The sequence below is a fragment of the Falco naumanni genome, chromosome 7, assembly GCF_017639655.2.
Source record: "Falco naumanni isolate bFalNau1 chromosome 7, bFalNau1.pat, whole genome shotgun sequence".
NCBI classification, from domain to species: Eukaryota; Metazoa; Chordata; class Aves; order Falconiformes; family Falconidae; genus Falco; species Falco naumanni.
Genome location: NC_054060.1, coordinates 44,480,657 through 44,508,438, shown reverse-complemented (window position 1 = coordinate 44,508,438; position 27,782 = coordinate 44,480,657). Strand labels below are relative to the sequence as shown.

Sequence of the window (27,782 nt, the reverse complement as noted above, 5' to 3'; positions counted from 1 at the left end):
AGTTCATCACATTTGCCTTTTTGAAAAAAAGGGGGTTTACTGGTGGTATGAGTTTGGTCCGTGTTTTATGCAATCTCCATGCTGTTTGCAAGCATTTAGTCCTTTCTTGTAAGCATTCTCATTTTTTGTTTTGCTTTTTTTTTTTGGTAGCTCTCTTCTTTTCAATGAAACATTGTAGTGGATTGTTTGGATTCCTTTTATTTACTGTTATTTAAAGCAGACATAGCTATACCTCTGCTGCATGATATCAGCTGTTATTCTCACATAAATTACTGTGAGTACTGAAACATCCTATAAGTTTATGGTACACTGTTGTGACCACGCACACACTTCAAATCAGGAATTTCAGCCCCCCATGCTATTTGTAGACTTGTTTCTTCTGGCACCTTATCACCCTAGCAGAAAATGTTCTTCCCCAAGACGAGAATTGCAAGCTGAAGGCAGGACAACTCTGTGATATCACTGAAAGTCTCAATTATGCTTCTACCCTCTTTTTTCCTCAGTTCCATCCCTCTGCCTGAAAGACAGAACTTTGTTTCTGAGGGCTGAGATGCACACACAGCATATAACCTTACAAATGATACATAGTGTAGTGGACTAAGAAATCCCTACCTTCATGCAAGCTAAATTTAATTTACCTGGATGCTGCTTTCCAAAATCTCTGAGATGCAGGGTTAACTGTTTTGTTTTCTCTTAGATAAGCAGATGGCCACTTCAGATTTTTTTTCCCCTACCAAATTCACTTATCTGGTTTCTCTTATTTAGTCTTCCTACCTAACTAAATTTCCACTGTAGCTACAAAATGCTGAAGAGTGGTGTACCAATAAAGTAAGCCAACTGTCCTAACACATTTCCACTGGAACACGTCAACTATTGACAAGATACTGTATGTAGATGCATTAATGAAATAAAATCAAGGTTGTGAAATAACTAAAATATGCGTATAATCTCTTTAGAGCACACAGTGGGTTAATTTACATTATTTAAGATAACTATAGCTGTTTTTTATGTCAAATAGTGGGAAAAAGTAAAATTACAAAACTAAAAAGTTCATTGGAATGCAGAGTATTAAACCCAAACTTCAAGGCACGTTGCAAGACATGTCATGAGAGATACTATCCTGTCTTGCCATGTACACTAATCTCATATTGTTTTGCATGATTATGGGTTTCACTTGCATAAGGAACTGCAATTTAACACGTTAGATGAGATGGCATTCACAGACATGTAATGACAAGAAATATGAAACTATGTAATAAACATTTTCTTACAACATTAAACTATTATCTATTCATACAATATATTAATAAAGGTATTCTGCAGTAATATCTGAGTATTTTGTATTGTACATTGGGGTTTATGACAATTTTTGGAAAAGTTAATGATGTAAATAATAACAATTTTAAAATTGTATTCTTCCTCAAAATGTAATTTCCAACAGCACGCTTGACTTCCTAAGCAGCTTTGGTTTAGACCCATAGCTAAAACCAAAACCTTTCAACATCTGTCACTATCAACAAATAATTAGCTAACTACAACTGGAAATATTCTTTACATACGAAGCTTAATCCAATAAATGGGTACTACGTAACAGTAATGTTCTGTTTATTCTGTTAACGAAGTAATATTCTTCCAGACAAGTTGAGTATACTGCATTAATTATGAATTGTTAAGGAGATAACTAATAACTTTATGATAATACTCACAACATTTAAGTTAATGTTGTGACATCATCTAGACTTTTTCTGACTGTAACACTTCTACTCCTTCTGCCTGTAGTCCCTCCAAACTAAAAGTCCTTTTCAAGATTTCATTTTATTCTCAGGTCTCTGAACAGAACAATGCTGTTCTTTTTAAAGCCTGCTTCTCTATTTTAGTACTTGATCCTGCTTCCTACCAGGTATAGAAATTACTTTTGCAGGTATCTTCATTTCTCTGCTATGTCTGAAATGATGCCAGGCTGCTAAAACAGCACGACAGGATTATAACCATAAATAACTTTGCTGCATACTATATTTAAAAATCAAGCAGAGTTAAATGTCTTCATGCGAATTTCACTATGCATAAAATTACTCACACTCCTAATATCTTCTGCTGTGTCTATCTTACTGGTCCTAATTCCAATTGCAACATTCTACAGTCTATAACACTATCTCCCTGGAAAATACCTGTTGCAACAAGGCTTTTAGGAGCTTCAGTAACAGCAACAATAATTATCATTTTCCAATTTTCAGATAACAACCTGTATTACATAAATGCAACTATGACAATAACTAATATATTCTTAAGATGAACTCTAGATACTTCTTTTCCTGATTTTGGAGAGCCACATTTTCATAACAAGAAAAAGCTGTAGCAAGAATTTTAAAGTAATTAAAAATAAATAATGTACTCTTAGGCTACAATTTAACTTATTTTAGGGCTAATGGAAGGCTGTCTCTTCCCTTGTACTGCAATGGGGAGATGATCTATAGAAGTAAACCCTTTTTAAAAGGCAAAGGGGAAAAAAAAACCCCAGGAATATATTGAACAGGATTTTTTTTATTACACATGGATGTTGGAACTAAGTTCAATTACATTACCAGATATCTTCTAAATACAACTCTCTTTACAGTATTCTGAAGATCTTTTTTTTTACATACATGAGAACAACTCACCTTTCCAGAAACTATTTTTTATGTGAATATGTTAGTGAGAATCGGTTCAGAGTAAAGCAAAAACTACAATCTTCTCTATCCATGAGTCAAAACAGGATCACAACCCGTCTTTTAAATTACTAGTAAAGCTACAACAAAGCATGCTGTTCTGTTTCCCTGAGATCCAGAAAGCACTAACTTATATTTATAAACTATGAAAGTTTCATAAAAAAACAACACTAAATACTGACACTAAATACATGTTTTCCCTCAGTGTAAGATCAGCTGGTTAAATGAACTTGATTTTCATTTTTCTCAGACTTTGCTTCTTTTATTCCAGTAGCAGTTTTGTTCATGAAGTTAAGCGCTGATCTGATATTTGAAAGTGAAAAAAAAATAAAATTGCCATGCACTCAAAGATAACAACTAACGTTTTAGTTATACCTTTCATGGATTGACTCACCTCACTCAAAAAAGTAAAATCACATTTTAAAAAACATGTCAACTTATTTTTCCTTTTGTTTTTCTGCTGTTCCAATCTCTTGAGTAATAGCAGGTAAAGGACTGTTTAAAATAAATGAGTCTACTTGTCCTCATGCAAGGCATAGCTACTCAGTTTTCAAGAACACACAGAATCTTTATGAAATTAAGACTTACTGATGGAGAATGTACCATATCACCTGAATAAATTACAGTAGCCAGCCAATCTTTCTGCAGAAAGCAGACCTTATTTTCAATCTGAATTGTCCAACCACATGCTTTTATCTAAAAGTAGAAATTTTTCCCATATAGATATGCCTATAAAATGTGGCAGGATGAGCTTTTTAAACTTGCTTCATTTTTAAATTGAATTACGTTCTTTAATCACTAACTGTAAAGCAGACTTTTCTGGCCTTGAATCAATGTAGTTCTTTCTGAGAATCTTTTCATATTTATCAATTTCCATTCTGAAGGCCAGATAACAAAACTCGATAGACAGTGTGCTGCAGCCTGGCCATTGCTCTGCAAGGTGAAAATAGCTTCTTGCTGCTGTTTTCTACCATGTAGGCAGAAATATGGATCACACTGTGCTCTCTTAGACTACTGCATTGCTTTGAAAACACAGATCTATCTCATTAGAATTCTATAGTCCTTTTAGGAGTTACAACTTTCTAAATATTTTGTCATGTTTACATACAGAAATGTCTTCATATAGTGCATCTTACAACACACCTTCACAACAAAAACTCTACGCAATATCAGTACTTGATTTCAAGATGAACACAACTGAAACAAATACCAGGCATTGCTGTTCTGCTCTGTTCTCTCAAATCACCATTCCTCAGTATGCTTCACAATCACATAAATGTGTAAGATACATATATATATGCGAAATGTGATAGATACATATAGATATAAATGAAAATGAGTATTGAAAAAGATACTAAGAATTAGAAACAGAAATGGATCAAATTTATCAAATTTTTCTGCAGGACTTTATAAGGAAGAGATACGGGAGCAAAATATAATTCACAGAACCACATGCAAGTTAAAGGGTTTTTTTAGTATAATACTAAATATTAATCTGATTTACGTAAAAGAAAAACTACTGTCAAGGAAGATCTAGTTCATGGAATTAAACTTCCTTACTTATTGCAATAAATTCTGCAGAACTTTTATGGTTTGGGTTTGCAAATTTCATTTAGTCTTTTTGATTACTGTGGCCTGATTAGTTTTAATAAATTAAAAATTAATTTTGTGAAACCACAGCATCCACTTTAATTATATATATAAACATATTAGTTGATTCGTATTTTAACATTACGGTTCGATCAATACTTAAAAGCTGGCACTACCACCTAATAAAGAGCTCTGCCGTTTTTCCCCCTCTGGATACATCTGCCTTAAAAGCATTCATTCCTCAAACCACAGGTAGAGGCAAAGTCAATATTCAAAGGTAACTGCAGGAAACTATTTCGGGTTTGGTTTTTCAAGTTATCTTTCATTTTACTGGTTTGCAGCCTTCATGGAAAGGAGCACATGCTGTTATTTAAAACATGTACGTGGCTTCTTTACCTCCATATCCCTTCATTCTCCCATCATGTAATGCAGATATGACTTCTAACCATATACTAATCTGTGATTTCTATTAATCTGTTTTCTTTTCACATTTATCATATGGTCCCGCTTTTTTATCTAGTTATTTTCTAGCCCTCCTTCAATGTATTGTGGGGAATAACACCACGTTACCATAAATCGGCTAGTAAAAAATGACAAAAAAAATGGCCTAACCTGTTTCAGCATGTTGCACTGATATCAGAATATTATGAACTGGCAACTAAAAATATTCATGCTCAATATAGCTATTTTAAAGAAAATTAATCAAAAATTTAATGATAAACATGTCTTCACAAGTTCTCTGAACTTTGGTTCTTATTACTAGGGAGTCATACATGCTTCTTATAACACTTCCTACCTAAATTACATAAATAGTTTGGCCACAGATATAAAGGAAAAATGAACTACGAGTAAGTTACAGTTACAGGCAAGGAACGACTTTAAAATTGAAAAAGAACAGGCATACAACCATCTCTTAAGATTTTTTTTCCCTTTAGAATGACAGTATGAAAGCAAGTGAAAGGAAGAGGAAAAATTACGCCACAGTGTAAAATAACTCTTGTATTTGCCAAAACCTGAAACAGATTTCTCAGTCTTTTAACATATTTAAGCTAGAAAAACTGAACTTGACTTGTAGGAATACCGTGTCAAACAAAAAGAACAACTCCTGCCAGAGATGACAAGGGATGAGATGACCCCTAATTCTCTGCACAGATGAGAACATGCCTTACTAATCTTTTGCTATCAGACTAATGTCAGCTTGCTTATTAAAATTCACCCTACTTCCCGAATTCTCAAAATATGCTAATTTCTTTTGAAACAGACAAGCTTAGCTTTTATGCCTAGTTAGGAAAGGACTGGACCAATAATATATATTCTCAGCTCACGTAAGCCTCAATCTTTTGTAGAAGAGATTACTATTATCTCAATTATTTTGCTGAAGATAGACTTCAGAAACCTCAAAACTTCATGTTGCTCATACAACTAAAATAATTGTCAAACAGATGCAATATAGTTAAAAAGATGACAGATTTCAGAACGGTAGAAAAAAAAATTAAAGGTGTGGGTTTGCACACAAACTCTTCTTAATTTGTCCCTGTAAAGGTACAGGGAATAAAAACAAAATTAAAAAAATTCAAAATCTGTATAAATTTATAAAGACATAAAAAGCACATACAAATCTTTGACAAGATAGAGTGTCTTTCAGATTTACTGGCAATTAAGTATCCAGTGAAGACTCCTACTGAAGCCACACTGAAGCTAGTAAAAGCAATCAACCATCAGTAGCCGCCTTCAGTGATCAGTCCATTGCAGAAGACCAGAATTTAACACGTTTACAGTGTGTGTGGCTACCCAGTAGGCTTACCATAGACACTGTCTTTCATAGCTGAATATCTTATATCTCTAGAATATCAAAATGCAAATTAGTGGCATTAGTTAATTTTTTAAAAAGTTGATCAAGATATTGCATGAGTTCAGCCTTCAAACCATTCATTCTCATCTAGAAACTAATCTCAAAACAAAACAAAACTGTAGAGAGCTAAAAGCAAACATTATTTGTACGTTTATCAGCAACAGCCCATATTGCAGGAAATCATGTTCTACTTTAACAGATTTTCATGAAAATATATAGTCTTTAAGGCATGTGTGCATAAGTGCTCCAGAACAGTGGTTTACAGCTTATTATGCTAAATGCAAGGCACACAGAACTGCCTGCAACTAAATTCTGGGATCACATAGAGCAGTCTGCCCAGAACCATGACCAGATGGCAGTTTCAATTGCTAATTTTGCCAAACATGAATAAAACTTCAGCTGGAGTTTCAAATATCAGTTTTCCATTTCTACTTATTCTTAGAAAACATTCAACCACTTCTAAAATTTAATTTTTGGAAAATATTCTCATTCACAAAAACTTCTAGAATTTTCGAAGAAAAGTTCTGCAGCATCTTGAAACTTTGAAGAACAGACATTACTTCAATGCGCAGATGTTGTTTCAATGCGTAAACACACAAGTGTGCTTACACACCAATCTGTAAATTGGATTTTGTAAATCTGGAAAAGTTAATTTGTGATTTCTAACACATTAACAGTGAAACTCTTGAAGATTCCACATGCACCAGGTATGCAGTATCCTACTGAAAAGACTGGAGATTCTGATATGTTCTGACTATCAACCGCATAGGAAGACGTAAGATTCACTTGCACGTATGAAGATTCATACTTGTTATCAAAACAAGAAAACCCAACCCTTTGAAGGAATTTCTCTTTGACACAGCTTACCCCTTACTTGCCTTGTCCATAGCTTAGCCCATTCTCTACCCATTGTCAGCTTACCTATTCATGCAATACTTACATGGACTATAACTGTCAATAATAAAAAACATTATTAAAATTAACATTCCATCTGTCTGTAACCCAATTGTTTAATTATGCTTTTTTCCACGAATCTCCTTTTATCAATGAAGACATCTCACTTCTCACTAAATTCATCTGATCTTGGGTAAGAACAGGCAGTTGTATAATTTTTGATCAACTGTGTCTTCCCTGCAGTCATTGTAGCGTTTATAAATGCCCACTGTAATCCCACTTACAGATTTAGAAAAAATAAGTATATCTAAACCCAGAGGAAGACTCAACAAAATCTGTGTTTTAAAAAGCTGACAATTGTTCACATAAGAATTACCTGTGCAGAAATTTAATTTTAAAACATTACTCATAGTATTTATTATAAATTGAAAGCAAAATGTCAGCATACTGCCAGGCATCTCCACTTGAGCTGTATACCTACTCAATTTGACCAATACCTGAAAACTGTTTAAAATATAGAGAAAAAAATATAAAAACATGCAGATGTTCACAACTTTTCAACATGCCGACCATGAGAATTCCATTAAAATGAACACTTATTTACTTTGAGACGAAGCTATCTGATCCTCCAAACACGAATGTCCACCTAAGCATTGTAGCAAAATTGTTCAGCCTAGTTTAAGAATGGACCAACTTACTGATCTACAAATAAAAAGGTATTTAACATCACCACTGTTTTTACACCCTGAATTTCAAGTCAGTTCAGTTTACATTAAAAACTATTTCAATTTCATTATTTTGTTGGTATGTGAATGACTATTTGATACCATTTTCTTTGTATTTCTTTTGCTTTGTATTTGAAACATGCTTTATTGTTTTAAAGTTTACCAACAACAGTCTGTATTTAATACTTTGTTCCCATAAAAATTGAATTCATATCTGGCACATAACACAGTGGCAGACTGCTGAAGGATTATGATTTAAATCTGAAATACAGAATTTTTATATTTTAAAAGTCTCTTCCAAAACAGAGATATCTTAATAACAATAATAGGTTTTCAATACAATGCAAAAATAAAATTTAGAAGAGGCTTGCATATACAATTGCAGTCAATAGTTATTACACAGTACAGAACATTAAAAAAGAGGTATCAAAATAGTTTGTAAATGAAGCTGAAAAAAACCAGGGAGAAGATATTTGAATTATTAAATCTTACCTGACCAGTGTCCAGTGGTGGTGCCTGATCTGTCAGTACATGTCTCGCTTACAGGCCTAAATACAGTCTCCCAGCCACCAGTAGCATAGCGCCAATTCTGAGACTCTAATATAAGTGTTCTCTGAGTGCCATAAGCAATCATGAAGCAGTAGACTACATGATGAAGTTGACAGCCATAGCCACAGCCTTTGTTAATATTACACACAAGTTTCTTAGCTTTGCTGCAATCCTTCGGGTTCTGTAAGTATGGATGAAAAAGTGAAGCTGAAGAGAAGATATACACGAAGGCATACTTTTTCTGAAAAACTGTCATAAATCACACCAGCCATCCTGCTATAATACATCTCATATTAAAATGGATGAGTAAGCTTCAGCTCCATGAAAATTTTATGTGAATTCTTCACTGTGAACATGAACAGTTATTGAACATACTTCACTATCCTAACAGAAAATAGAGTACCTTCAAGATTTTAAATTACATTCTCATTTGTAAATCTGTCAGAATAACCTAACATTTGGACTCAAGGTTCACATTTCATCAACATGATTTTCAGCGTTGCAATGCTTTTTCCTTTGGCATTTTTCCAAGTTTGTTAGTTCTCTTTCAATGAGCATGCATGTCACTCAACAAAAGAAAATTTCCACCTGTCTACTAGATACAGAATAAAGCCAACGCTTATTAATGGACTGCTTCCCAGACTAACTGACCACATACCAAATACAGAATATGAAACAGATAACTGAGCAGACTGATAAAAAGACAGTATTTTAATCTGGATGCACTCTCAATAGAATAATATACAACACTTCCACAATCCAAGAAACAACAAAGGAGGTAAATGTCTACATGATGTGAATGTTATGTTTAAAAGTACAAACTAATAAACATTCTAATGTATGTGGACAACACAACCACAGAATCTACAGAAGTTCTTCTTTCTGTAAAATACAGTACTTTGCTGTACACATTCATACCTGCATGCCTCTAGACATACTTCTGCATTCCAGAAAGGTTTTCTATAAAATCTCAAGGATGAAAAGTCAGTTTTCAGTTCGGCTGCAAGACTACTGATATTTGAGTGTCAACAAAAATTGTTTCTCTTGCATCTAAGCAACATTAAATAATTTTTTTCATAAATTTGCAACAAATCAGGTTTTTCCAAAAACCAACAACCACCATCTAGAGAACTGAGATCTCTCCATCTGAATAGTCTGAGTCGTAAAATACTTTAAAAAACAATAGTAATTTGTTCATTCAGGTGTGTAAAAGAGGGGAAAATAGTTCAGATCCAAAAAAAAAAAGAGAGAAAAAGCAAACCGTATAACATGTTACTTCAACATTTGGGTTTTTTTTTCATTTTAAGGAAAAAAAAATTGATTCAAAGTATAATTAGCTATGAAAAGCAATAAATCAAAATTTCTGTTCCTAATTTTTGTTGCTCAGACCAGTACTCTTGCTATCACAACATCCGATGAGTAGCTTGAGACTAAACCTAACAGGTACCTTTGAGACTATAACGAATCTACTTCCCATAGTCTTTTAGGAGAGAAAAAGGGTTTTCTAGTATTGTGTGCAAGTCCACAAAGCAAGAATTCCATGAAAAAATATCTCCTCCCTAAATCTACAGACATATTTCCACCATTCAATGAAGTGCAATAATAGCAGGTGCAAGTAGTCATTTTCGGCTGTTAACTGTTCCTGTGTAGAAAATACTTCAGCTCAAAACCCAGAAAATGGTGTCTATTGTTATGTTGCTAATTTTACAACTGAAATATGGTCTAATAAAAAAATATAAGAACCTTCTTTCTGTCATTTAGAGAACTGTCAGAAGCAGACAGAAGTATTCAGTTGCAGAAGTTGAAAATTTGTACTTTGTGTTTATGTGTTTTACTTCTGTTTTTGAAAGATGTATCTAGATGTTTTAACTGCTACTTAAAAATAATTCATACATTATATAGACTATCTCAGGAGAGTTTTAATACCTTTGTGTAACATACTATAACCAGATTGAAAAAGAACTATCATGGACAAAACTAAACCATTAGCAAACTGTATTTACCAAAAAGCAGGACATACAAGCCTGTCACAAGATATCAATTGACTTAGAATTTTATTTATTTTTAAAATTAATTAATGATTTTGCAATATAATTTTGTTGAGACATTTAAAATCAAGATTTTTTTTTTAAAGAAAGCACATAAACAGGGACAACAGATACATTAGAGATGTCAACAGAGCCATAAAGCATTTTATTAAGACTGTCTTCCCATTTTTTTCCACATAGCAAAAACTGTCACAGAAACTAATCTTTTTGTAACTATTTTGGAAGGGGTAATCTATGAGAATGTATAGAAAATACTAATAATGTTGTCTACACTTTCTATTACCTTTAAATGCCTGCGTCCTCTTCAAACTGAAAGCATTTAGTTGACACCATATCTGAAGTTGTGTAAACTTAGGTAAGGTGTGCCCTTCTAACATTCTTACATGCAAATGCAGTTTCATATAATAGCTTATTTATATTATGGAAATCAAGTAGGAATCACATAAAGAAACATAACTTGATACCATGACTGCTTACTAATGCTAATATAATGCACTCACTTGGGTTCTAACTACTTGGAGACTTAACTAGAAAGTATATATATTAATATTAGTTTGTGACTTGAATAGAAAGCTAGTTAAGGTAATTTCTTTATGACTGTGTTTTTTTCAGATTTCTATACTGAAATTTTAAGACAATGCAGTATTTGAGCTTAAATCATTTCTTTAGAACTTAAAAAAAAAAAAGTGGAGATACTTAGATGTACTGCAGTTTCAACTGGCATTTCCTGAAAAAAGGTAGAATTAATAACTGTTGAGAAGGAATGCAAATTACAATCACATTGCATGTATCATAATAGCTTGTGTGTTCGTAAGCCAAAATTGCCAACCAAAGCAACCCATAAAGGTATTGAGTTGATAAAGGATAATAACAGCCAATTTCAAATCCAGTGAAGACTGCCAAGATTTTTCCTCCTGGCACAAAGTCACAGAAAAGCATTATAAATCTCTGATTTGAATGAGCAGTGCACTCTGTTCTCATCCTTAACTGCACTGCTCACCACACACACAACTGAGTTGTCTACATAATCAAGAGAGGGATGGAAGGGACCTCCAGGATTGTCAAGCCCTGTAATGTAACAGCCATAAAAGTGCACTAAAAAACTTAACAAAAACCCACAAAAAAAAAATCCCAAACACCCAACGAAGCACACAAAACATACTTCAATATACAGAACTGTAGATTATCAAGCCATGCCAGAGGTTACACTTTTTATTTTTCTCAGAATTACTTCTATGGACACTGCAACCAAATACAGTAACAAATTTTTAGAACTGTAAAATGGTTAAAATCATGTATTTTTCTGGAAGAGAATGTTGCATGTCACCTAAAATAACAGTGGATTTTTGTAACAGGCAAAATTGATTTGATCATCTTTCATCACTAGTACCATGGGCATACACCATTGCTCTCACAAAATCCAGGGTTTCCACTAAATTGATACAGTTAAAGTCTCAAATAAATGCAATATGCCACTCCCTCCTACTTTTAAGCACTGGCAGATCCCAGCTCCTCCTCTTAAGAAGTTTTACAGTCCTTTAGGCTACAAATTACCTCTCCTGCCTAGGTTACAAGGGAAGTAGTGCATCCAGGTTTTCTCTTCAAGGAATGTATCTCCCTCATTCTTCTGTAGTACACCACAACCTTTGTAATGAGGTATGCAGGCCACATGACTGTAGCAGAGTTACAGAAGTCCGGTTGACATCTCCTTTACTAATAGAGCTGGCAAATCACCTATTATATTGCAGACCTACAAAACTGCATTAGCAATGAGAGTAAGTAGTGTTAGCCTCGGATTTAATTAACATTCGTTGGTTTGCCTGTTTGAAGGAATGGCTGATTTTGAATAACTGACCTGATCTTCCTAAGATTTAAAATTGTTCTCCTGCATCTATTTAACAACTATTTTAACCAAACAGGAACCACTAGCCTTTAAATAAAAATTATTCACAAGTTATTTTTAGTGCCTACGGTCCGCCAAAGGAATGCTGCCATTATAAAACTTTACAAGATTAATGACACTGAAGCAGATTCTGTGCTATTATAACTGACTGCCCCAAACATGTATGCCCTGTGAAATTCAACCTTCAACTTCACTCTGCAAAAGCAGCACAGTATGAGCCTTGTCTCTTCTAAAGAAGGCATACTTCAAAATACAGGACTGTCATTCCCTACTCAAGTTCTCCAGGGCACTCAAGATTTTTGTAGACCTCTGTGTATCACATCCCCTTCTCATTTCTGCTAGCAGAATGAAATCTTCATCTAATTTTAACTCTCAGAAGGTATCAAGTTCATGTATCTGATCATCCACATTACTTTCCTCTTCAAGTTTTCTAGTTTTATTATAGCCTTTCTGACAGTAAGGGACTAGAACCGCACAGTCTACCCTTGAGGCAGATCTACTGTTTAAATACTGTTGAGTACTGAGATTATATTTTCACAGAATTGTCTGTGGTAACTCCAAGATCTTGTTAATTGATGGTATTAATCAACTGTGTATGTGTATGAGCATTGAAGACTGTCTTCCCCCATGTACATAACTCAAAATTCGGTGCAGATGACTGTAAACTACAATATTAATATCCAGTCAAAGATAACACAACTGAGGTTATAGCTAATAGCATAAAATTCTGCAACTGTTAGTCTCAAGCAGTTTAGCAGAAAGTTTATAGAATACTGGCGGTATTAAAGACAGACATTTCAAATAATTCATTTGAAATGCAACGATTTTATGGTCTTAATTTTCTACCTCTAATTAAATAGAAAACAACAACAACAGAGAGACTGAAATCCTGGGAAGTAATAGAATAAATCAGCACTTTTTTGTAAAAGATCTGAAGACCTGGAAAAAGTTTTGAGGGTAAATTATAGCTATAGTGGGAAATACCCATTACTAAAAAGTGGGTGTTTATTTCTCCTGTAAATAGCAACATTTTAAATGGAACCATCAGCAAGAATCATGAGAACAGACCATATCTCTGTTCACATAATTCTACATATTAAACAAAAGAGTTAATAAGTATAATGCTCTCTAGCAAATTATTGGTACCATGAGTTCATTCTTCTTTCTTATTCCTATCGGGTGACTAAGGGCTCTTGAGTAAAATACACTTCACTAGCTCCATAAGCTACTGAAAGATAACGAAACACCACAGTACTTTCTTAATGTAATGTGTGGCTTCAAAATTACATGTGGTATTTTTACATTCAGATTACTAGCATACAACAATAGCAACAAAAATCAAATAAAATCAAAATTGTTAGAAACATGATAATTTTAAAACATATAAACATAGGCAAAACTTTTAGTAGCAAATCAAATGTGCCCAAGACTTATTCTAGCTGGCACAGAAATGACTGCATCCATGCTATTAAACTTGCTAAACCTCTTAAAACAGGGTAGCCACTCACAGCAGATTTATGAAGAGTGTATTGTGCTAAATCTCAAACACAACCAAAGAATTGTTTGTGAGAAGGCTATTTGATGTGAGTCAAAACCATGCCAGGAACTGTTTACAGTTAAGAACTTAACAGTATAGAATATTATGTTCCAGTGCCTGGGAACATTCCCTGCCATTGTTTGACTACAGTACAAATAGTCTTAGAACTACTTCCAGGTCTCCATCTTCTACTTCTCTTGGTGCTCAAAGAACCTTCTTCTTCAGGGCTATTCATTAGCCTGTTTACAAGAGTCAATAGGACCAGATGGGAAAGATGTCAGAAGTGCTGCCTAAATGTCTATCTTCCACCGTTTTCAAGAGTGCAGTTAACCATCAAAACTCATGACAATGGCAAAAGTAAACCGCTGTTTAACATACATTTTACTTTTACTAAAAGATAAATGACCGTGGTGATTGTAAATTTTCATAGAATCATAACAGAGAATCATAGAATGGTTTGGGTTAGAAGGGGCCTCAAAGATCATGTAGTTCCAACCCCCACACCATAGACAGGGACACCTTCCACTAGACCAGGTTGCTCAAAGCCCCATCCAACCTGGTCTTGAACGCTGCCAGGGATGGGGCATCCACAATTTCTCCGGGCAACCTGTGCCAGTGCCTCATTATGCTCACATTGAAGAATTTCTTCCTTCTATCTAACCTAAACCTATCCTTTCTCTGTTTAAAGCCATTCTCTCTTGTCCTATCACTACGCACCCTTGTAAAACATCCCTCTCCAGCTTTCTTGTCAGCCCCTTTAGCTACTGGAAGGCTGCTGTAGGGTCTCCCTGGGGCCCCTTTCTCTTTTCCAGAATGAACAACCCCAACTGCCTCAGCCTGTCTTCCTAGGAGAGGTGCTCCAGCCCTGTGACCATCTCCACGGCCCTCCTCTGGACCTGCTCAAACAGGTCCATGTCCTTTTAATGTTGGATACAGTACTCCAAGGTGGGGTCTCATCAGAGCAGAGCAGAGGGGCAGAATCACCTCCCCTGACCTGCTGGCCATGCTACTTGTGATGCAGCCCAGGATACGGTTGGCCTTCTGGACTGTGAGCACACATTGCTGGCTCACATCCAGCTTTTCATCCACCTGTACCCCCAAGTCCTTCTCAGCAGGGCTGCTCTCAATCATTTCATCCCCCAGCCTTTATGAATACCAGGGGTTGCCCCAACCCAGGTGCAGGACAACCTCAAATTTTAAAAAGTTTAGAGAAATGTACTCTCAGCATATGCTTACTAACAAAGGTGTTACTTTTTATATTTTCAATAAATATTTTATTCCTTAATGGTACACAGTGTGCTGGAGGAGACAGTCCCACCCAAATTCTGTGGAAAATCCCATTTTTTGAGAGAATGGTGTCAATGAGAGGTGTTTCTCATTCTAGTGGTCATACATCTAATTCACACCATTTTCTATCCCCCTTTTTTTTGATGCCACTTGTAATGGTTCCTTTTCTTACCAGCTCCCCTCAATACTTGTGGGTGGGTGGGGAATGACACAACCAACCATCAACAAAAAAAATAATTGTCTTCCTTCCCTAGTCAGAAATATTATGTATTTGATTTGAGAGAGGAAGACTTACTTGCCTCTAATGTTAATCCCTCTAGCTTGCACCTACCCTCCTACAATACACAAGCTTCAGCTTATTATTATCAATTTACAGATGAGTAAAACATCCCAGCATGTAGATGGACTAACCACACTACACTCCTCAGTCCACTATATAGAAATTCTAAAGAAAACCTAATATAGATATCAGCAGCAATCATACTTGATTCAGTGGTTATTACACTAATACCATACTTTCAGATACTGAATTTACTAGGTAACTTAATGAAGATGACCCAAGACATTTCTTGACATATTCAAAAATCAAATAATTTCTACATTTAACATGTGATAGAAACTATTCAGTCCCTTTCTAAACCTTTACAAAAAAAAATCAGAAAAATTGGCTTGCTGTCTGCTATTTTCTCTTCAGTTCATTCTACTTTTAAATCTATTTTGCCCAAAAGATTAAATTTCTAAATGCTTAGATTCATTCATATGCCTACATTTTCTTTTCTAGCATTACTGGGAAGGAATCAAATCACTCTTCCAGTGCTGGGCAATTAATTCAGAAACCTGGCAAAAATGGGAAAAGAACTGCAAAATACAGATGAGCTTACACTATCAAACAGTAAAGATGGTTCAATACACAATGAAAGAAGCTGTTCACAAAAAACATGAATAAACACCAGTGATGCACAACTACAAAAAAAAAAATCAAAGACTTTCAGTAGGTAATTCAGAACTATTAAAATATAAGTAGTAAAATAGAAAGAAAATGCACATTAAATTACAAACATTCCTGCGAATCCATCAGAAGTATAACTAAATCTCTCAATAAGTAGGTTTTGCGTTGCACGGGAGGGTGGAGAACTGGGCACAGCCCTCCAACCAGTGAACTGAGCTCCTGTGGCTTTGTAAGAAATTTTCAGTTCAAGCCACACATCCAAACCTGAAGTAGGCCAGTTACAGTAACCTTACTTGACAAAATGTGTCTTAAAGACAGTTTCATTTTTTAATTAACTATCTAAATGACATCATTTCCCAAGACAATTCAAGTAATTCTGGAAGTACTAAAACTAATCAAACAAGTTTCCTATTTATTTTTAACTACTGGATTCCTCCTACATGGATTCTTTGCTGCCTAAAGAAAGGCAAGTGCAAACTTCAGTCTTCTCCAGTTGATGCACTAGGAGTTTCTCACCTTCACCTTCCCCACTGATTTCAACAGAAAAAACTGCATTAAGAAAATGTTAAACTGATGGTGCTGTAGAAAAGAATGTAACAAGGTAACAATAACCATCTGCTAGATGCTACATTTTTAGGCATTACTAGTCTGTCAGTAAACCTGGATCTGAGACAGAATCTATTAATTGTTCTGTTCAGTGACTTCCCCTTAGACAACCACATGGCTGTCATTATCTCCTTTCAATTCTGTTGACCACTAGTGGCACCGATTCTTTTACAATTAAATGAATGAGTGTATGAAAGTCAAATGACTGAAGTTTAATCAAATTACTAATAGACATAGTTGTCGAGTTTAAGACAATCAGAAAACACAGCCAAATGTGTCAATATTACGAATTCATAACCATAAATCTTGACTGGATCTATGCTACCTAGCTAAGCAAGTAGCACTTGTGGCCAGGAACACTTCAGTTAAGCTTAAGGGTATGGTGTTTTTCAACCGTTTGCCTTGCCAGTATCTAATCTTGCTTTTATCATTACAAGATGAGATTATTAAAGTATGCTATTCATAGAATCATAGAACAGTTTGGGTTGGAAGGGACCTTTAAAGGTCACCTAGTCCAACACTATTCCTAGGTCTACTACTTAATTGTATTCAGAAATTGGAACTAGCATTAATTACATTTTTCTCCTTGAGTAAGTGATTTATTAGGGTTCTATGTATTTGGACTAAAAGCCAGAAAGCTTTCAAATAAACCTGAGGATGCTGAGTCTACCACAGGAAAATAGAAAAAAGTCTGCAAAGTCTGCTCATTAAAGAAATCATCTCTTCTCCCAAAACAGTGCCCATACAGACATACAGCTGAAGTCCCTCAGCTAGTGTCTTCCTCCTCCCTAAAAAAAAAAGTAAATACTGATGGAGAATTTTCTATGAGATTTTTTCCTCTCTGGAATTTACTTTTGCCTTTGTTTCAAATTATTTTGGATTTCTCAACACCAACAATACACTACAATTGCCACAACACACTACAATTTGTTCCTCATGAGTGACACAATTACTGGGAAAAGATATAATACATTAGATTTAAATTATTGAAGGATACAAGTTTACACTTTTCAAGACTGACAGTTGTGAAGTCATTTGCATATATGCAGAATGCCCAGAGCTTCTTTTATTGTTGTTATTTTAGTATGAGTACTTTTATTAGAAATACATATTATTTATTTTGATGGGAAGAAAAGAAGAGAGAATTTAAATTGTTTTGTCTTAAAGTATATTGTGACATATTAAATCACCAAAAAATACTGCAAAATCCAGAAACCTCAGAATAAAGTCCTGTAAGCAACTTTCTTTTCCTCGCATACATATACAATCCCAACTAAATTGTATGAATATGGCAAACTATTATAATTCATGATGTTGTTGAGTACTTAGTAACCTTTCTCACCTGCTCATATTTTTAACCTTCAAAGTTAAACAAAATGGGTTTGGTTTTTTTAAAAAAAATTAGAGGCAAAAATATTCTGCTATTGGGAGAATGTATGCTGAATCACGAACTTCCTAAAATAAACAGAACAAAAATAAGCACAAAAGGGGAAGAAAACAAACTGCTGCCTTCATAATCACTTACTCTACCACTTCCAGAACATATACTACTACAGAAGGCCTTGTCTGACTTCTCTTACACATTCTCTTCAGTCATTTCATAATGAACATCTCTGAAAATAAGGTCTTTTGGTTAAATGTAAAGGTCCTAGCTTTTTAAGTGTTGCTCTAACTACAGGGAACTAGCCAAATGTAGTCTCATTAAATCAATTTTATGGTAATGTTATCTAAATTAAGTAGCAGTCATCATTATTCACAATCATTCAGCTAAATGATTTCCCAGGGAGATGTCCCAAAATAAAGCAGCTGTCACTGTTCAACATGTACCAGATATACAGTAATTTTATTCTTCACAACAACAACAACAACAAAAAATTACAAATATGTTCCACATGGTTCTTTTTGGCATGGAATTGGGGGGCACAGGTTATTATTTTTTTTATTATTTTAGTTGATTTGATAGTACAGTTACATTAGGAATAGAGGTGTATATGTTTAATTTCAGACCATGGACTGCTTTACATTGCATACTCACAGTCAGCCCTGTACTCTTCAACATCCTGAAACCCACACTAGAAAATAAGTCAACTTGGCTTCCAAATGTGTAGTCACAGACATATTCTAGTTTTGCATGATTACTTGCAACTATGATTCAACACAGAGATAATTCAGTCTTTAGAAGGGCTCCAAAAGCTTATGTCTGGCTTAGAGGCATATAGGCAAGAGTGGATCCTTCATTTTTTTCAGACAGAGGAATAATAATAAAAAGGAAAACAGAGATGGTAGTAATTGTATATATGAGTGACTCATCTCAAAGACTGTAACTGCTCATAAAAAAAGAGTATTTTCTATCTTTGAAGAGTTGGCTAAGTTTCCAAACCAACTTTGAGTAATGTGGCACACTGAGAATTACCACCTTCAGGTCTGAATCTTTTATATGACTGATGGCAATAGTATACACCTGGAGGTAAATGAGCATCTATAAACGTACATCGGCATCAAACCACCCTATCCAATTTCCTGCTACAGTGTAATTTTTCTGGGGTTTTGTTTTTGGGGTTTCTTTGGGTCTTTTAACAACCTTCAAAGAAACAAAGTAGTCACGGAGTAAGGGACAAAGATCAAATCCAGATTATAAAAAATGAGCAAGAAGTGGCAAATACACAGAGAAGTTCTTTCTAGTTATCTTAGCAGGACTAGCACCTTGCATGAAACATGGAAGAACTGGTAAAAGGCAAAGCCATTAAATTAAAAGTCTAAGACATTTTAATTAGTCAAGCCTAGAGAAGATTGTCATGAATTCCAGAAGAAACTAATCAAAGTAAACAGCATGACTTATGACAAATGAAATTTTGTATTGATAACTAAAATTAAAGTAATCATGGTGGAAGAAAAAAATACTCAAGTTTCAAAATTCAGCTGAATTAAAAATTTTGGGCTTCATTTTCAATAGCTCCGTGGTGACATGAACTCAAGGGGGACAGACCTATTAATAGCTAATACCTTAGACTGAAAAAAAAAAACCAAAAACCCCCCAGGAAGATAAGAAAAAAATGTATTTTGGTGCTATTCTATAAATCAATGGTCTATTGTAATTTCTCAGCTAGTGGATGCTCACTTCTAATAGCCTGGTGAAGAATTAGTGTTAAGGGAAGACATCAGGAAGAAAAAATTAAAGGTATTATAAATTCTCATACACAAAGAATGATTGAAAATGTTAGGTACGTTTAGCCTGAAAAGGTATTAATAAAAAGAAACACTGTAAGCATATAAAAGAAAGAATAGTTTAGCAAGAGAAGGCTCATCACTTATGTCTGTTTCATATTTTATTACAATAAAAACCGAGCATCCAATACAGCTAAAATGTTTCAACTAACTTAAAAGACTTAAAAGACAGGGTAATACTATTTGTTCATGAAATACCCAAATAATTTTGAATATGTTGTTGCATATTTGCTATCCCCAAGAATTTAGTGCTGTTTTTGATGACCTGCACAATTATAATGCTAAAAATGTCAACAACTATAGAAGCTAGAATTGGAAAATATGTATCACCATTCCTCAACTTAAACCTCTGAGATAGTTACTAAGGAAATACAAGTCCTTCCTGTATAATTTCTATATCCTTCCATGTGAAACAGTCACATGCAACTTGATGTGCAGCAGTAATACATTTATATGTTTCTAATTTCTATAATCTACCAGTAATGGCTTATTAAAAACAAAAATCAAAGTAATTTCCAATGTAATATAGAAAATACTAGAACTTTAATAAATAAATAATGAGGGAAATACTCATTTTCTTATGTGTTTCTCAGTGTGATAGGATGAACCCATAATGATTAATTTCATATTTTAAATGCATAAATATGAAAAAAGCTCAGTTCTTCCCATGACATTATTTTATTGATTTCTGAAATTTATAAATAAACTAGAAACAAAAGTGGCCTGTATGATGGAAATTGAGCCAAGCATGTTAGACCTATTCTAATTCTGCACCTAATGCCACAACTTTCTGTAAATTACCTGCTCACATTAACCGTCATGTTTCCTTATTAGGGAATGAGGATAAAGATAGTTACCTTTCTTGGTAAAGTGCCTGACTATATAATACAGTTTCTGAAAGGCTTTATTTGGTTGTGCTACAAATATGAAATATTAAGATTATATATGTGTTGTGACCTGGCATTGGTTTCATTCTTGATATTGTTTCTACTACTTTTTTTAAATGAGAATAAATTACCACTATACAAAAGAAAGCCTTTTATCAGACTACAGGCATCTAAATAAATTTTAGAAGCAGCTAATTAGGCTCTCAGCTCTTCGCTCAGTAAGTAATTTTTTTTCAAATTCACTAGAAAACAATGTAAGCATTTATTTAATGCTTTAATTTTGAGCTTTTGTTCTCCTAACCTCCTTTGACTTTTATTATTCATTGTACAGACTTGGAGGTCCTAGTTTTGAACTAAGGCCCTGAACACTGTAAAATGTGCAACAGGAAGACAATCACTCTCCAGAGACATATACACACTTAGATAAGACAACAAATGGATGCAATGGAAGAAGAGAAAAAGGTACAGACAGACCATATTTATCAGCATGAAAAGCATTGCCAAACAGTGACATCAAAAATGAAAGACTAAGGAACAGTTCTCAAGGAGCTGAAGGAAGATAATAACATGATGTCTCCTGTAAAATTTACAGGGAGTTTTTTCCACGGAAGGGTGTCTTTTTTTATTTAAGAAGCAACAAATACACAGCTTGATCACAGAAGAGGTTTCAATAGCTGAACTGTGAAATAATGAAAATCTGAGAACCTCATTCAGCTATTTACATAGAGAATTAGGGGTGATCATACAAAACAGAGTAGAGCGGTGCAAGGAAATACTTGCATACATGCAAGGAAAAACAAACCAAGTAAAAACAGAATTGACTACATCTAAGATTTTTGATCACTATATTAATAGGTGCATGCATTCATACATGAATTTAAGTCCCAAAACCTTCAGATCAACATCTGTTTAAATTTTATAGCCACACAATAGGACATTTTTAAAAAGGCTTTATGCACTCACTAATATGAGCATCTATGAGAAGTCTCACTCATCTGTTGAAACAGTCAAGGACTGGACAATATACTATACAAGCACTCCAATTTTGCATACTCATATTTTTTAAAATGGCTGCTTGTTCGGAAGTTCCATACAAGGACTTTCATATTTTCATTTTTAACACTATGCAAACATATGTATGCATTCTGATACTCTGAAGCATAAAAAAACAGAAACCAGAGACCTATCTTTTATAATAAAACAAAGAATCCAAACAGGTAAAATCAGCCCAGTGAAAACCACAGATAAAAAAAAACCAATACCAACCAACAATCAAAAACCCACAAATAAACAAAATCAACCAACAACAAAACCCAAACCCCAAAGATTTGCTTGAAATACTGTCATTCAATATACATATAAAATAATGTTTGAAACATATGTTCTAATTTCTTTTGTAATTCATTTACATACATTCACTTAAAATTGTCATGCAATTCTATTGCAAGCATATTGCTAAAATAAAAAATGTTTACCTTGATTTAAAAGCTCTACCCCCTTACCTGTAGATAAGTTATTCTCCTCTGTACCAAATCTGTTAGATCTTTGGCCTCTTTTTCTCGCCAATCTCCTGCTCCATCTGTTTGACTGAGGTAGTACAAGTCAGTCATTATTGACCTGTAAGCAACAATGGAAAGCCATCTTAAAAAAATGGGAAACAATTTTAACATTACTAAATTGGATTAGATGAAAACAAAGACAAATTAAACAGGTATTTCAATTATAGCTTCAAAAACAGTTTCTTCATGCCACCTCCCACCCCACAATCCAAACAACAGCGAAGAAAGACTCTGTCCTCCATTTAACATATGTTCCACACCAATTACAGTATTAAACAGGAGATGAATTAGAAAAACTCTTGGGCCTGCTATAAAGCATTTGTTTCTGGTATATACTAAAGGAAACTAAAAAGAAATAATAGTTCTGTGCTAGATACATTACCCAATGGCTCCAGATGAAAGTGCAACAGTGATTCCTACAGTGGTTTCTATTTTAGTGCATTATTACTTTGCCTCCTACAATCATCTTACTATGCTTCTATACAATGTAATATTACAAGTGTCTTTAGCACAGCAACGACAGTAATCCTTCTATTCTTGTCAGTGAAAGCTAACTATAGAACGTTATTACAAGGTTTACATTTAGTAAACAGTATTTTCTATGGTATGGAGCTCCTGGCTCTGGAACAAGATAAGCCTTCTGCCTGCTTAGAATGACTGCACTGCACGCTACTAATACCCACATGGAAAAAAAAAAATTCAAAATCTAAAACAGACTCATGGCCATATTACAAGTCTAGACTACAGAATGTGAATTTTATGAAATTATCCAATATTAAATTGAGGTTACCTACTACACTAGAGATTGTTTTTCTTCGGGTTATCACATCTCAATGGCCAAATAAGAGGATAAAGAACTCCTTGTCATGACAAGAAAGATGGTATATGACATATATTTCCTAAGATTAGCCAGGAATTTTATGAAAAACAGCCCAAACAGTACCAGCCAGAAAAGATTTTATATCTATTGTTTTGGGAGGAAAAAGAAAACTAGAGACAAACTATTAACAATATTTATAAAAACATTAATGGCTGTCTACAAGTAACCAGTAGTTCAACTCAGAACCAATAATTTCAGAGTTGGCTTTACAGATGGAGAATATTTAAAATTGCTAAACATTTCTCCATAACAATGCTGAGGTTCTAAGTTTGAATCAGTTTTCTTAATTCTTTCATCCGGACTTCAGATGTTGCAATGTATTGCCTGAAAAGCTTGATCACTAGGAAGAGCTGCAACAGAACAACAGCAGAGAAATTTGGGAGGTGACAAAAAAGAGTGTGAGCGAAGATAAGCATATTTCCTAACAACCTTTGAAGTGGTCTTGTTAGTGAAGTAATATAAGACACCATTGTTGTCAGCACTTAGTACTAGAACCACAAACCCCATTAGCTAAGCTTATCCCCTGAAAACAAGGTTAGTAAGTGAGAAAGGAGCAGATGACATATCTCTGCTAGGTAACTATTTCCATTGACACGGTATTTAAACAGTAAATACTGAGATAAATAAAACTCGGGCAGAGCCACTTTTATCAGCAGAGTTATCAGACAACCTTCTCTTGCTAATAACGATCTATGGATCTATAGCTTTCCACTCTTACACACTCATTCTGGTTTTCATACCCATACTTCTACACAGGATCACAGTGACAATGACTTACTGTATCATCTACTGTTGCTGTATTAAACACTATACCCAAGTTGTTCAGCAGCCCTAGTGTTCACCTTCTGTCAATCAATTGGTCGTACAATATTTACATTCTGATCTCAAGTTGTATAAGTTGAATTTTCTTTTACAAGGTAACTGAGCTTGAAACACACTATTCTGGCTTTGTACGAACAATTTAAACAATTTAAAGTATCATCAGGTAACTAGATCCAAATGACAAACTATTAAAGACACTTAATACTCAAAGTAACATGTTAACACGGTTTAGGGACAATAAGAACCAAATTAAAAATTAATGATGCTGTAGATCTAACACAATGTATTATATACAAATAACTGAACAGATAAAAGAGTCTGCTCCTCTTAAAGCAGTGTTTTTCAATTTATAGAAAGCATTACAGGCTAGTAGGCAAATTAAAAAAGGAAACCCATGCATTTTCTTGGGAGTTTAAATATATTTTTCTTCCTAATCAGGATGCAATCATGTTGGATGTTTAAAGAAAACCTATAAAATTCAGGTCTAAACATTAAAAAAAAAATAAAATTCTCTACTAGCATTAAAAGCAGCTTCACAACCACAGCCACATTTTAAACAATTTTCAGATACTCTTTCACTGGTCTTAAAAAAGTATTTTCTGTACTTGTAAGTAATCAGTATACTCTCACTTCATAGAAATATATTCCTATTAAATGTTGGCATAAAATAACTGAGAATATAAAACCTACCAACAACAAAAAAAAACAAAACCAAAAACCACCCAAACCACAAAACTCTCAGCAGTTAATTAATTTTTCCTACTTCTACGGAAAAAAAGTCCAGTCCAAATTTTATTTATTATATTACTGGCCATGGTGACCATGACAAAGCAAAGGCAGTAGGTAAATTTAAATAATCCACCTAACAGGTGAAATAGAATTCTCCTCCATCACTTTTGACGTAAAAAAAATGATGAGAGAGTCCTTACACAGCCTGAATGACTCAACACTTCAGGGAAAGGCAGCAGCTTAGCTCAGTACAAACCATGAAGAAAAACAAATAATTTGTGGGAAATTTTATGAATTAATGAAAGAGTTTTCAGACAGTATCCACAATCTTTTTTTAAAAAAAAATATTTACTCTTACAAAACTGAAGTAAACCAGGAACTGAAAAATTCTCAGGTGTTATCACACAGAAATTGTTACAGGGTAGTGCAATTTTAAGACACTTTCAGTCACAGACACCTTCTTTCTTTGATTGCTACTGCTGGGAAATGTGCATTTTTTAGGTTTACATCTGCTAGCTTCTTTTGAGTGTCACAGACCATCATGATGGCTTACTGATACAGATTTAGAATAGACACAGAAATACCAAAGACCAGAGTCCATGTGGGGAGCTAAAAAGTAGAGGGACTGACGATCCACCAGCCCAAGACAGCAACATGCAGGCAAAAGACCAGCCTCACAGGATTATTAGAGGCTACTGCGGGTAGTAAAATGGCAGAAAGAATTTCATACAGTGGCACTCATGGAAATTTAGTAAGTCAAACTTGGTCTTTCATTATGTTACTAATCAATAATATCAACTTGTTATTTCTGTTTCATACCACGAACTAAATCTTTGAGGTGCTCTTAAAAGCATTTTGCTTCTGGAAAGCAGAATGAAGTAAAGAATCTGGCCCTGTATTTCACCTGCATTTGACTCACAAATAAAGAGTGGAGGACGGGCATTTTTAACACATTTTTAAAGATCAGTCCAGACATTTATTCCAGCCATATGACAAAATTTAAACCTCCTAGAAACTTTACATCAACAAATAAAAACTTGAAGGAAAAAAATGCTGATGTGTTCCACCAAATTTAAAGGAAATAATGTGAAAATACACCCAAACACTATGCCTCAAACCTTGGCCAGCTACCACAAAAGCCCTGGAGACAGCTGTTCCCCAGCAGGAGAAGGAATGAAACTATCTCAGTAACTACCAGTTTGCAAATAATGTAACACAAACATAAAAAACAACCATGATCACTAGGCAATTAATGTGTTCTTTTTTGATAACTTTGTATCAAATAGTCTTTCCACAGTTAAGATGAAGTTACTCTCAAAAACCCTCTTCCCTATGGCAACGACAAGAACACAATTACATATTCCATACTGCAAGAAGCTCCGCCTTGGGCTACGTTGTTTCTTAAACAGAATCAGCAGTGAAATACTGGACAACAACATCTGCCAACACCAGCACACTCTGGGAGAAAACCCACACAACCCCTAGGACACAGAATTAAGGCATCCAGCAAGAGAAGTACTGTCATATTAGTAGCAGACCATTTGCCTAACAGTACAAGGACTAACTAATACTACTTATTCAGAGTCACAGAGACTGTCTATTATCTCTTAAAAAGCAAGTCTTCTCTATGATACAACAGACTTCCCTCACAACAAACAAAAATATTAGCCACTTTCCCTACACAACTATCTCATCACTTGATGTGGGAAAGCAGATAAGGAGGGCATTACAAACTGCTTTAAGTACTTATAATTAACACTAATCTATCTAATCCAAGTATTAGTTTATAATATATATTAAAATATTTTAAATGCATGTTTATGTATATTATATATATATAGAATATATAAAAATAAGCAATACCAGCTTCACACGCTGTGTTCTATTTATCTAAGATACATAGGTAACAACTTTTTAAGGCAACACCATCAACACAAGGGCATTCAGCAACTTGTTAAATCCCTTAAAAAAAGAAACAAGTGCACATGTACTTTAAAAAACGAAAAAACCAACCAAGCAAGCAAACCCATCCACCCACAAAACGTAACAGCAATAACAAAAACACCGCTCCAGAAAGCTGTGATTCTCACAGTGAATGAGAGCATCTGATTTGCTCATTCTAAACTTATGTTATTTTCCTTTCAGGTAGACCGTGCGGAGGTAAAAAGAGACCGCTCCTTCCCTGGGGAGCTACTGTGCATCCTAAGGGAAAAGAACACCCCAGAAGCAGCAATACACCAAAGGTCAAAGGATGTGCCCACAAGTAGCTGGGAGTTTTCCTGCAACTCACTCAGCAAGACTGAAAGATTAAAGGGAAAGAAGCAGGCAGCCTGACCTCAAAGATGAAAGAGTGAACCTCCTCGGGACTAGAGGCAACCGAGAAGAGCATTCTGCAATATAAGACTATTTGATTACTTGAAGCCACTGTTGTAAATACACCAAGAACACAGCCTGAATGTTGTAGAAATTTTTGTATCTGTTTTCTTTTATGCAAGTCCTTTCAATTTCCATACTGTAAAAAAAATACCTGTCTACATTTTATTTTGGTAAAACCTAGCTCCTGGCTGTTTGGTTTTAACTTAAATGACTTCAGACTTCTTTGGGAACCTCACCACACAGAAAGGTCTACACAAATCTACTAGTACTAAAACTCAGCAGACTCCAAGACATTCTGCTTTTGATAACCACTGTGTCAGTCTAAAGAATACTTTTATTCAACAAGAAAGTTCTTAAGTACAGGGGGGAAAAAAAGAGCATGTGTGATTGCCTGCATCATACAAACTCCTTAGCGTACCACAGTGGTTTCAGACTTTCACAATGGGGCTCACCTCATAACTTCCAGAGGTCTACCCAGCAGACTTTCATTATTCAATGCAAAGGAGTGTGCATTTCTAGTATGGGTTTCACCTCATCCTAAAGTACAGACAGATGTGATAATAAGGCTGTCAAAAATACAGAAACTTGCAAGCTGGGCTTAATGAATTAAAAGTACTGGTGTAGGAAGCAAAGGGAGAAGAAACGGATTAATTCTGGGA

The 27,782-nt window shown here is 34.6% G+C and overlaps 1 protein-coding gene across 3 annotated transcripts in view; it reads right to left on the bottom strand.

Annotated features, from left to right (window-relative positions):
• Nucleotides 1-27,782, bottom strand: part of FUT8 (fucosyltransferase 8) — a 128,130-nt gene that overhangs the window by 23,514 nt on the left and 76,834 nt on the right. For all 3 annotated transcript variants that reach the window (XM_040602030.1, XM_040602031.1, XM_040602032.1), the window contains 2 exons: nucleotides 22,260-22,374; nucleotides 8,259-8,496 (listed from right to left, as the gene is read on the bottom strand). In XM_040602030.1, the coding sequence (XP_040457964.1) occupies nucleotides 8,259-8,496; nucleotides 22,260-22,374 (353 nt within the window). The remainder of the gene's footprint in view (nucleotides 1-8,258; nucleotides 8,497-22,259; nucleotides 22,375-27,782) is intronic.